The sequence below is a fragment of the Eutrigla gurnardus genome, assembly GCF_963514095.1.
Source record: "Eutrigla gurnardus genome assembly, chromosome: 4".
Lineage (NCBI taxonomy): Eukaryota > Metazoa > Chordata > Actinopteri > Perciformes > Triglidae > Eutrigla > Eutrigla gurnardus.
Window position 1 is genome coordinate 26,473,178 of NC_139918.1, and position 12,361 is coordinate 26,485,538.

Consider the following 12,361-nt stretch of genomic DNA (forward strand, 5'->3'; position numbering starts at 1 on the left):
ACAGACGGATGGACGGACAGACAGACAGCCAGACAGACAGACAGACAGACAGACAGACAGCCAGTAAGACAGACAGACAGACAGACGTATTGATACTCACACCAGCAGCAGTAAGGGGTAGTGGGCCGTGTCTATGAATCCAGCCGGTTTCAGGATCTGCATGGTCAGAGCTTTGGACAGAGACGTAAAGGTTACTGGTTTAGAACCTACCAGCTGACCGGGCTGTAACCATGACGATTCTCTCATCCACGTACTGTAGTCGTCGATGGTGATGGTCTCGTACTCCACCCGGGGCATCTGCAGGTTGTTGTAGGTTTCGTTCACGCGCTGGTTGGTCTCCACGTCCAGCAGCTCTGCAGACGACAACGCCTCCTTCCTTACAATCTCTCAAGGACAAAATCTAATATCCATGACTGAAAACACAGTCACATGACATCACTACAACAACAACAACACTCACTCTGTTTGTCCTCGGTGCGATAGACAGCCACGCTCGGTACATCTGGACCTGCACGGAGCAAATTCAAGGGGAAATCAGTTAAAGGAGCTCAATAATAGAAGGTTATTTGATTTAACAAGGCGCTGACGAAAACAATGCCTCGCTGCACATCTCCCTCCGTCTCGTCTGGAACAGACTCGGGCCAACAAAGAGCCCTCCGCGGATAATAATCCACTCCTGTCCCACGAGGAAGGAGCTTATTATTTCATAACGGATCTGCTCTCCAAAGATCCAGTTAATGGGAATAAAAAAGCCACCGGTGCTTTGACTCTCTGGAGTCTTAAACAAGCCTCCACAGAAAATGGATGCTGTGCCCCCGAGATGAAGCCCACAAGGGAAGGGAAAGAAAAACAAAGATGGAGTTTCTCTGTGGAACACATGTAGTCAACAACAACATGCATGTGAGGAATCGTAAACGCAGTCAGACAATGCACTCCTGAGGCTGATCAGCAGCGGTTTGAGGTTATCTGCTAATGTCCGGGTCGATAGAGGCTCTCTAGCACTAATTCAGTTACACACACACACACACACACACACACACACACACACACACACACACACACACACACACACACACACACACACACACACACTGTGTGGAAAGGTGGAGGACGCTCACCTTTACAGTGGAGGAGGAAGTACTGCATGTCGTGGCTGAAGGAAACGTCCACGTAGCCGCACTTGAACTCGCAGGACAGGCAGCAGCGGTTGAACGGCGGGATGGTGTCGGCGCTGCGGGGCGGCATCGAACCAGCGTCACAAACACACACGGACAAAAACACACAGAGGGACCGCTGAGCTGGGAAGAAGAGCCTACCTGTACAGGTGGCGTCGCTTGGGGTCGTCCTCGGTGCTCAGGAAGTATCTGGGAAACAATCAGAATAACAGAATAAAGATGATTTTGCAGCAACGGATATTAGAAAAATTAATCGGTAACCCTTTCTATGAAGGTCATGTATATAATGCATCATAAGCACATTTATAACACGGTGCTGGAGCCAGAATCGATCCGATTTCCCTGCTTCCTGTGCTCCCTGTCTTTAGAGAGATGGATGAGGTGAACATTTATATAAATCTATTTTTCTTTCATAAAGAAGCTTTTTATGGAAGTCATTTAATTCCTCATTCTGGGGAAGATGAACCGGTGCAGGAGGAGTTATAGCAAGGTTTATAAAGTATTATAAAGTGTTCTTCTTTCTAACACCGGGGTCACATGGGCATGGGTATGAATGCTGAACTAATAACACATTATGTCCACCGCTCATAATACTTTATAAACCTTGTCCTGCATGATTATAAACATTTAGAATGACGTTTAAAGCATTTGACGCGGCATGAGCTTGTCTGTCTTTTTAAAAATGATTTTAAATTGACTGTCGGAGTTTTAGACGACATCATTTCACAAAGTGAGAAGAAATGTTACAATGTTTCAGGGTTTCATAGAGCAAACAATACAAAGACAGAAAGGCTGCATATTAAACTGGGCAGGAAAGCCTTTACCAGACAGGTAGGATCGAATAAAGCCTTATAAATGCATTATAATGTGTTATAAATGTGCTTATGATGCATTATTTTCATAGGTGTTCTCACATGAGGTTCCTCTCGTGGTTGTAGGCCAGGATGCTGGTGACGTCCCAGTCTCCGGAGGTCAGCGACTGCAGGATGTCGGTGCTCGTGTTGGGCTGAGAGGAAAGGGAAGAGATGGTTAAAAACCAGGCTGACGCCGGTACAATCAGGGCAATCCTCCAGCTGGTTACCATGGAGGTGGACATGGAGATGTGGAAGAACTTCCCTCGGCCTCCTTGAGGGATCGCTCTGGTGAAGAAGAACTTGTGTCCGTCGTGGGAAAACAGCGGCGCCTCGTTCTGCAGAGAGATCGTCTGTACTAAATACAACAACAACAACAACAACAACAACAACAACAACGGGGAGGCAGTGTTTTCTTCACCTACCTGTCTGTGTAACCAGCTCTCACTCTCATCCTCATGTTTCTGGGAAAAAATAGGAAAATCATTATTTATTTATTTTTTTTTAAATATCTGGATCTAACAAATGATCTGTAGTTTGTAGATATTCAATAATTTACATTTATGTCAACAAATGATATGAAAACAGCCAAAACAAACGTGTGATAGTCTCGTCTTTTTCGTATTTCTGCAGAAATGTAAAAATCTAAAAGCTAAATATTTTGAGAAATACGTTTATTTGATTTCTGGAGAAGACTTAGATGAGAACGTTGATACGACTCTGAGAGAATACGAGTATTTCCAACATGTAATGAGAAAAATACTTTAATTAAAAAAGAAGAAAAGCTATATAATTTATTGAGAACAGCTGAGCACTGTTGTTTTTTTTTGTTGCAAAGGTTAAACTGGACTAAATACATTTGTTTGGGACTATTATCTGCAGATTTGGTCGGCTGGTGTGTGTGTGTGTGTGTGTGTGTGTGTGTGTTCATCATGATGAGGGATCATGTTCATGGCTCATTGGTGTGTTTTTACTCAACGTCAGGGTTTAACTTGTTCGTGGCTCTGAATCCGTGGCTGCTTTTGATCTTTTCATTGATTTGTTGAAACACTAAATACACCGGAAAGCAGATTTTTTTTGTTGCCTAAATGACTTACTTTGATGCAGACTCCGGTCGTCGCCTCACACAGGGTCAGGATGGAGTTGTTCTGGCCTCGGTTCAGCCAGTTCACAGCCAGTTTGGTGCTGGTGGCCCATTTCACCATCGTGATGTAATACTCCCTCCTGGGATGAAAACACAACGTGTGAATGCATCACCACCACGGGACAAAACCTCCGTCTCTCGACTTGATGAGACGATATAGAGATAGTTTTTTAAATCACGGCGGAAAAATACTCACGAGTTGATCGTGGATAATCATGAATATCGCCACAACTCGAAAAAACCCTCTTATTTAAGACTAATTGATTGTTTTCACTAAAAAAGCGTCTCTTAGAGATGTGGATCTTATCTGTCACACAATCAAAACACGTTTCTTAACTAAATATAAAGTGAAACCAGTGTGTTTTATTGCAAATTTAAGAGTTTTCAGAATATTTTGATGATTAAAATGTATAATATTGTGATTCCCACATCGTTCCATGCACACTCCGTTTAGTTCTTTATTTTTATACAAAAGTACCGTCACTCACCCTATTCGGGGGTCGTCGGGTTTCTTCATCACCACGGTGTGCTGGGGGCCGTTGAGGCTCACCACAGACAGGTGCACTACAGGGTTTTCCTCCCCAGCCTGCAGGGGCCGAATGGGATATACGGTCGGACAGGATTTCATTTGAAGACATTGAGGAATCGTTGTTTTTTAATATATTTTTTGGCCACTTGGGGGCAGCGGAAACATTCACAGATCATCATCATCAGTTGATATGGCAAACTTGTGCCCCTGGTGGAGTTATTAGCATTATTAGTTATTAGATTTCCATTGTTTTCTCTAAAATACAATTAACCAGCAATGTTTAAAAAAAAACAGAGGGTCCTTTAAACACACTCGTCATTCCTCTGAAAGACTTTCCAGAATCCTGAAAGACTCTTCAGACCATCTGGATGAAAAACATTCTGCCCGCTGAACAATAAAAAATACATATTATGTTTGTATTGATCAGCCGGCGCCGCTATAAATGCGTGGAGCTTTAAGAAGAAGTGTGCCACCTGCCTTCGGGTAGTGGTACTCCACGTTGGCGGGGTACGGCGTCCCCGTGAAGAAGGGCACTTCCATCTTCGGCACCAGCGTGTCGTTGATGGTCATATAGGCCAGACGCAGCCCGTCTGGAGACCACCAGTGGGTGATGTGTGTCTGCAGGATCTCCTCTGTTCAAACACAAGACACACGCTGTGAGTATACGTATGTGGAAACAGAACTGTCCCGCATATTCTTGGCTTTTTATGTCCATTTATGTTCATTGAAAGCAGTTAAATTAGTGAAATTCATTGTATGTGCACACATACTTGTTGCACAATATGAATCATTGTAAATATATTATTGTAATAGTCAAGGTTTTTATGTTTTTTCTTTATTTTATTATCCTGTGTGTGAAAAAAAAGCATTTTTAGTTCTGTTTTTTTATGTCGGCAGTGGAAACCGGCCTTGAAAATCCTCCCTGTGAGTTCAAACGAGGCATCGACTGACCGACGGATGAACTGTAGCCGACGTTCTTTCAGAAACCAAGAACCAAAAAGAAGGTACTTCTGCCTTCTTGCAAGAGAAATTATCCCTTAAGTTTCCCGATGAGTGATTTTCCTCCAGCAGGGGGCAGTAGAGCTCTACTGGAAAGCCCTTACAGTAGGACTCTACTGTACCAGCCTGCATGTGGAAATCAACACAACAGCCTTTTACTTGACAGAATGGGCAACTCAACCTTGACGGGGCTTGTACTCCGTTATCACCGATGTCATATTATTATCTTACATTGTAAATGCACGCTGGATTCATAAAACAAGGCCAGACACCGCCCCGTGTTGATAGCTCAACATTGGAGGAGTTTTGTTGCAGTGCGGCAGGATTCTCAAGGCCGATGCCCACTGAATGTTTGCCAACACAATTCCCTTTATAACCCAGGAAGAACAAAACAGATTTATTTGATCCGTTGTTTCAGGAAGGTCGGAGCGTTTAATAAGTCTCCTGGCGTGTTTGAAAAAACAGACATGGACATGCTGCAGCCGCACACGAGACACAAAGATGAAGGTTTCCACAGAAAGGGTCGGTGGTTGTCTTTCTTCCTCACACAAATGTTTGCTTTAACCTCCACGTTTCAGCAAAATGTATCAAATATATATTACATACATAGAAGGAATGTGCAAGCAGATTTTCAATTTATAAACTGGTGCTTTTGAAAAGTTCAAACGTGGGAATGTAAAGGTTTCCGAGGCTCGGAACAGAGAGAAGTTTCAGCTCTCTCACAAGGTTGAGGAGGATTTCTGAGAATAAACGCTAGAGATGAGGCAGCCTCACCTTGAACCACATGCGGAGAACTTTTTCCAAACCCATCTCAATGCACAACAAGCCGCTAACGCCGTTAAATAACGCCGGAAGCTTCTCTGTGTCTGTGAGTCTGTTATCCGCTGATAAATCCAGGAAACGTAGCAGCAAAACAAAGCGGGACAAATCGTCCTTTAGCAGCGCTTCTTTCACGCCACGTTCTGTGTCTACACGAGATAATCCCATTATTAATAAGAACAATAAACGATCAGAGCTGACCCTGAAGCAGCTCATACTGTAACAGAATCTTTCCTCATAACAAATATATTATACAATTACACTGCCGTCATTATTCAAACCCTTCGTCGTAGGAATAAAAATCCAGAATGAATAATATCAAGGATGCTTGAAACAGAAGTCCTAACTCACTAAAGAGGAAACATATAAACTAAATATAAATTAACACTTAGTGAACAAACTCAAGTGATGCGTGATTGCGACGTCTGTCTCACGTATGCAGGAATCAGAAAATGTCTCGTATTAAAAGTGTGTGCTTGACTTTTTCAACATCTGCTCATGAGATTGCAGCGCTGCAGATATGAATTCATTAAAAGTGCCTCTATACGACGTCTAGAGACACACACACACACACACACACGCACACGCACACACACTCACTCACACACACACACACACACACACACACCAGCAAATCAAAGTTAGTTTGACGAGGTTTTATCGATTAGATCCGATTGAAGAGTCTGTAATTAATATCTTTCTAATCTTGCAGATGAGACATTCTGTACTCAATTAGAAGTGTTAAAAAAAACTAGAAGTACTGATTCAACTTCTTTACTCAATTAGAAGTAAAAAACTACTTTGTACTTCAAGTATAAAGATAAAAAGTATAATTTTGAAGGGAAAAATATACCCAAAGTAAAAAAGTAGAGTAAAAAATGACCCCCATGAAGGATATTTCTACTGGCTGTTTCTTTCAATTCTTTCAAAAGGACTACGCTCATGAGTTGATGCATTTATATTAATAAGAAAATGAAAGAAATCCATATTATATTCCCCTCAAATGCATTAAAAGTAATGATCCTGTTGTGAAACTGTGAAGAGAAGAACGTTTTTAAATGGAATAAAAAGTAGAAAAGTAAAGTACAGATACACGACTACTTAAGTACCTAAGTACAGCAACAAAGTATTTGTACTTTTCTTATTGTACATCGCTTTGGAACGACGTTGGGAATGAATGATGGGGTGTAACCGTGGTAACGGTGGCCTCACCTTCGTACAGCCAGTCGGCGAGGCCGTTGAAGACGACTCTCTCTCGGCCGCTGGAAACCAGGCGGATGGCCCGGTTATCCACCGTCGACCTGTAGTAGATGTTGTTCTCGAATATGAAGATCTGGACAGAGAAGAGAAGGCAGGACTGTAAAAACTACACTTCCATCTCCACTAGACCGGCCTTCTACACGGAAACCTCTTCATCACAACGTGACTTTATCTGAATCCAGATCAGGAAAACGCCGGCTCGCTGACATTTACAAACTGATACACTCTCGGACGCCGCCGACGCCTCAAAGCGCCGCTGTCAACACAGAGTTTTGCCTGATAGCAGTTCAAGTTGGGATTCATCTCCACAACTCTGTCTGTTTGCTAATGAAGGAGTTGGAGTCAGAGTCGGAGTCGGAGCGAGAGTCGGAGCGAGAGTCGGAGTCAGAGCGAGAGCCGGAGTCGGAGCGAGAGCCGGAGTCGGAGCGAGAGTCGGAGCAAGAGCCGGAGTTGGAGCGAGAGTTGGAGTCGGAGCAAGAGCCGGAGTCGGAGCGAGAGTCGGAGCAAGAGCCGGAGTTGGAGCGAGAGCCGGAGTCGGAGCGAGAGCCGGAGTCGGAGCCAGAGTCGGAGTCGGAGCGAGAGTCGGAGTCAGAGCGAGAGTCGGAGCGAGAGTCGGAGTCGGAGCGAGAGTCGGAGTCAGAGCGAGAGTCGGAGCGAGAGTCGGAGTCGGAGCGAGAGTCGGAGTCGGAGCGAGAGTCGGAGTCGGAGCGAGAGCCAGAGCCCCCACAAGCACTCGCATGGTTGTGATCTATGGCTGCTGTTGAGAAAAATCAAAGTTGTATATTGTGGGATCAACATCTGAGGGAAAACAGATCAATGCGAGAGGGGAGCTGCGTGAAGCAGAAAGGGAGGAAGCGTGGTGGTTTGGCGAAAAAAAAAACAGGAAAAGACTTTTCAAAAGACAAAACAAATCTCAGTGTTCTCATTATTCTCAACCCTCAACACCTTCATTTAAAACGTCACATAAACGCATTAAAGCCTCCACCTTCAAAGCAGAGAAGCCATCGCAGCATTTAGTCGTGAAAATGATCCCGAATGAAGAAAGCGGGTGGCGTGCGGTCACTCGTTCCGACGCCTTTTCAGTCTTCAAGGGGGTTTAAGATGAGAGAAAATAGAGAATGAGCAAAAAAAAAAGAAAAAAGGCTGCAGAGGAGAGAGTCGTATCAAAAAGGGGCGAAGAGATGAAAGCAGCAACATCAAAGATGCCCGCCGAGCCGCCGCCGGTTTCTCTCCCGTGTAGGTGTGTGCTTGTGAAATATTGTCCAATACTTCCCTCCATCCACTTCTCTTTTTGTGTCAACATCCCCTCTTTTCCAGGTGTGTGTGTGTGTGTGTGTGTGTGTGTGTGTTGCCTTATTGATTGCTCTGTCACAGTAGAGTAATTGCTCGCAGCTTAATGAGGGGAGCGTCGGCCTCGTCCGTCTCCCCGCCTCCTCCTGTACATGTGACGCCTCGCTGCACACGGCACCAACAGCAGCAGCGTCTCCGCGTGCTGATGAAGCACTTGATTATAAAAATTGCTACGAATCCGATGAAGAGCGTTGCTGCATCAGAGAGACGGTGAGAGAATAAAAAGGAAACATGTTGGAGTCACCCGGAAACGAAGAGAGATGAGAGCTCGTTAAATCAAACACGGCGGCGGCAACAATGTTGCAAAAGGAACAATCAGGTATATGATTATCTTATGCAAATGAGTCTGCTTTCTTTCCCCCCGGCAGGAAAAAAAAAAGTCTGATTTAAGCAAAAATGATACACGATAAGAGCGATTATGGAGGAGAGAAGCCTTTTGAAGTGATAGCTGATGAAACGCGCCGCCGTCTATTGTTTGAGAATCACAAACAGAAAGTCAAAAAGGTTTAAAAAAAAATGAATCTGCCATTCTTCTTCTTCTTTTTCATTATAGTCAACAAATCACATGGAATGATCAAAACTAACCACCTTTAAGTTTCCTCTTCTTACTTTATCTCGGCTACGAGCTCATTGGCTTCTACTGAAGATGGAAATCTGGAAATATACTCATTTTTAAAGAGCGTAATCATTTCCTGAAACAGCAACATAGTATCTTTTTAGTAACATTTCTTCGGGGACTACTTTCAGCGGCAGATTAATCCACGTTTGAAGCACTAATGAGTGTTTAGAGCAGCAGGGGGACGAAGCGAAGCTGAAAACACAAACGGCGGCCTCGTGTTCGTCGTGATGAAGGAACTCGCCGCCCGGTGTGATGATGCGACGACGTGATGCGCTTTGATTTGATGAGATTGTCGGTGATCTTGGAACAGAAACACTAACTCGTCCACGCGTTCTCTGATCTGGACCCCGACAGTTACATTGTTGCAAAATAATAATAATAATAATGCTGATGATGATGATAATAATAATAATGATAAAAATAATAATATCAATAATGATAAATAATAATGATAAACATAATAATAATAACAATAATGATAAAAATAATAATAAGAACAATAATCTGATCCGACAGTTTAGGCACAAACACTTCACTCAGATCATCCAACAATTAAAAACTTTGAATGTCTTTTTGAGTTTACATCTCCTGCCACTGTTGGATTTTATTAGCTGGAGGTAAACAAAACCCGGTTTAGTGTACACACACACACACACACACACACACACACACACTGTGACTCCAGACTCAAGCCACGGGTTCTTGCGACCTCAACGCCATCTGTCGCTGTGGCGCTCCCATCATGATCACCCCCCCCCCTTAGTGCTCATTAAGGTGCACTCAGACCCTCTTATCGCCACAACGATCGTCCGTTCTACTGTGGACTTGAACCAACGTCTCCACCCGTGCTGCCTGTAGTCACGCCTCCTTACCAGCTGCTCGCCTCGGGGTCCCCATCCGGCAAACTGCAGGGCGGCTTCCTGAACTTCGGGGGGCTTCAGAGGCGATGTTTCCCTGCCGAGACCAAGACGTTAAAGAAACCCAGACGGGGATTTGACACACGATGCAAATGTGTATCTGGATACAAATGCACAGTCACAGCAAGGTTTCCCACACTGGAGGCTTCATCAATCATCCACATCATGGGTTTTTTTTTAGAACAGGCTGACTTTGCTTAGCTCACTACGGATAGAGGAGAGTGGGGGAATAAGCAGACGTGGATGGATGAACGGCTAAAAACAGCCTGAGCACAACACTAAGTTTGTGGACACTGTGGACCGCCCACATGAGGTCAGGCTGGGGGTCATTGTCCAGACGTATGAGAGGAAGACAGAGATAAAAAAAAAAGGGGTCAGAGGTCGGTCTTACTGGGTCACGAGGCTGTAGATGATGTATTTGGCCTCGTAGGAGTGTTGGTAGATCTGTGGAGACAAATAGCAGTTAAAGACAGGAGGAATTATGAATTATGAGGTCACTAGGGGTGAGTATTGGCAAGAACCTCACGATACGATATGTATCACGATACTTTGGTCACAATACGATACATATCACGATACTTTGGTCACGATACTATACGTATCACGATACTTTGGTCACGATATGATACGTATCACGATACTTTGGTCACGATACGATACGTATCACGATAAAGATAAAAACACAAGTACCTGTATTTGTACATCAGATGATATTGATCAGAGGACAAATTGAGTCAAAACTATTTCATTCAAAACAGCCTCTCCATTTTATTAATTCCCATGAAATTCACTGGAAAAAATACTGAAAATAAAATGAAAAAGGATAAAGTACTGCGTTCACACCGCGTCATGAATCTTTTTTTTTTTATTTAAAAATCGATCTTTGGAGTTGAAAAATCGATATTGTATTGGGCAGCAAAGTATCGGGATATATTGCCGTATTGATATTTTTACCCACCCCTAAAGGGTCACACTGAGGAGGTGTTTTTTTTACTCACCGGTTTCACCTCGAAGGCGAACAACACATGCTGCATGTCGGGAGAGACTTGGTAGCGGGCGGCTCTGGATCGGTCCTGGAGGTCGTCAGAGAGGAAACACAGCGGCGGTCAGAGAGGATGATAACACACTTAACACAAAAAGAAGTCAGGTGATACTCACGAACAACTGGTTGAGAACGATAACAGTTCTCTCGTTGGTGTCCACGTTGAGCTTGACGACGTCGCCGTCCCTCGTACGATACAGCAGCTCGTTGCCTGGACAACGGCGGAGAAGAGGCATTTACTCATTACCTCCAGATTCCTGCCTAGGCGCTTTATGTTGGCTACACTAACTAACTAACTCTGTTTAAATGTTTTTATTTAATGGATTCATTAAGTCACATCAATGTAATTATTACTTTAAATATTACTATTGTTGTTTGCACTTCATTATTGTCTTGTCTCATTTAAATGTTGGTCAAGAATCTACATGCATTTTAATAATTTAATAATCTTTCCCATACTGGATGAAAATACGTTTTTCTTCTTTGTTATTGGAAGTTATTTTGAAAAGATCAATAAAGATGTGTGTAGTTTGAAGTCTGGAGTGGTGTTTTTACAAGCTGGACCCTGTTTTCTCATTATAGATTGTGGGAGAAGTGACAACTTGTTTTTGTTATTATAAGTGTGTGAAAGGACCCGACAGAGAAATAAAGGTTTTTTCTTCCCGTTCTCTTGGAAACGTGAGCCGGAGAGAGAGGAGTGTCGGTTGGTGTCGTCTGGGTTTGTTTGTGTAGCTGAGTTATCACAAAGATCTTCAGTGTTTTGTGAGATCTTTCCCTTGAGAAATGACTCGGTTAGACATGATAACAAAGGGAAAGGTGAATAGAAAAAAAGTGGATTTCTCTTCAGGGTCCTTCAATCTGAACTGCTCGATGGCCAAAACATAAACATTAACGGATGGCGAGGAGTTGACTCTGAAAGATCTCTCGTTCTCGTTCAAACCAATTAAAAAAAAACCTGTTAACCTTATAAGTCACTTAGTTGGAGAAGATTCATTATTCACATGCACATTATTCTACTTATGTTCCCTTTTAGCACACTCAGGAAATACAGCGTGGCGACGATTATAATGCTGTTGCTTTTTTTCAACCCTGCTCTGTAGAAAAAAAACTCTCCAATTTTCTTACTAAATGCCAGAAATTGCTTTCTCCTGGTTACCGTAGCGATAAGAAAAAGCTTGCTACAGTATGTTATCATCAGAAGCAGCTAGAAAACAAACACCATCTCTTCAGGTTTTCTACCCCGACATCACATCCAAGAATTTGCCAAGAAAATATCTCACATCTGTTGTTTTGTATCGAGAACAAGTCTATTCTTTTTAAATGGAGAAAGAAAAGAAATTACAATTAAAATGTGAGTGTTGAAGTGTTAAATTAGAGTCGGGGACAATGTTTGTCTCGTGGAGCTCACCGGGTCCAGGATGTCATGTGATCCGAGCCGGGAGTCGCGAAAAAATAATTATATGCGGCGCTTTAATTTCCTTTATAGATTCTTCCAACTCCAAAACTTTTATGTTCACCTTAGCTTTCTGCTGAATCTTTTAACGTCTGCACTGTTTTTTTATTGTCCATTGCAAATGTTTTTATTCTCTTTGTCTTAATTTTGCCTTAGTTTTCTCTTAATTCTACTATTTTTTCACTTTATTGTATGACATGTTA

At 43.1% G+C, this 12,361-nt stretch overlaps 1 protein-coding gene across 4 annotated transcripts in view; it reads right to left on the bottom strand.

Annotated features, from left to right (window-relative positions):
- The window catches only part of LOC311012363 (A-type potassium channel modulatory protein DPP6-like), a 71,586-nt gene that overhangs the window by 3,826 nt on the left and 55,399 nt on the right, over positions 1 to 12,361 (bottom strand). For 3 of the 4 annotated variants that reach the window (XM_084007801.1, XM_084007799.1, XM_084007800.1), the window contains exons 4-19: positions 10,822 to 10,916; positions 10,662 to 10,736; positions 10,055 to 10,107; positions 9,619 to 9,700; positions 6,730 to 6,850; positions 4,177 to 4,331; positions 3,659 to 3,756; positions 3,124 to 3,250; positions 2,452 to 2,490; positions 2,257 to 2,364; positions 2,090 to 2,181; positions 1,317 to 1,364; positions 1,119 to 1,231; positions 461 to 508; positions 255 to 353; positions 101 to 170 (exon numbers count right to left, since the gene is read on the bottom strand). In XM_084007801.1, the coding sequence (XP_083863927.1) occupies positions 101 to 170; positions 255 to 353; positions 461 to 508; positions 1,119 to 1,231; positions 1,317 to 1,364; positions 2,090 to 2,181; positions 2,257 to 2,364; positions 2,452 to 2,490; positions 3,124 to 3,250; positions 3,659 to 3,756; positions 4,177 to 4,331; positions 6,730 to 6,850; positions 9,619 to 9,700; positions 10,055 to 10,107; positions 10,662 to 10,736; positions 10,822 to 10,916 (1,423 nt within the window). Of the gene's footprint in view, positions 1 to 100; positions 171 to 254; positions 354 to 460; positions 509 to 1,118; positions 1,232 to 1,316; positions 1,365 to 2,089; positions 2,365 to 2,451; positions 2,491 to 3,123; positions 3,251 to 3,658; positions 3,757 to 4,176; positions 4,332 to 6,729; positions 6,851 to 9,618; positions 9,701 to 10,054; positions 10,108 to 10,661; positions 10,737 to 10,821; positions 10,917 to 12,361 lie in introns of all 4 variants that reach the window. The other variant, XM_084007798.1, reaches the window with a different exon arrangement.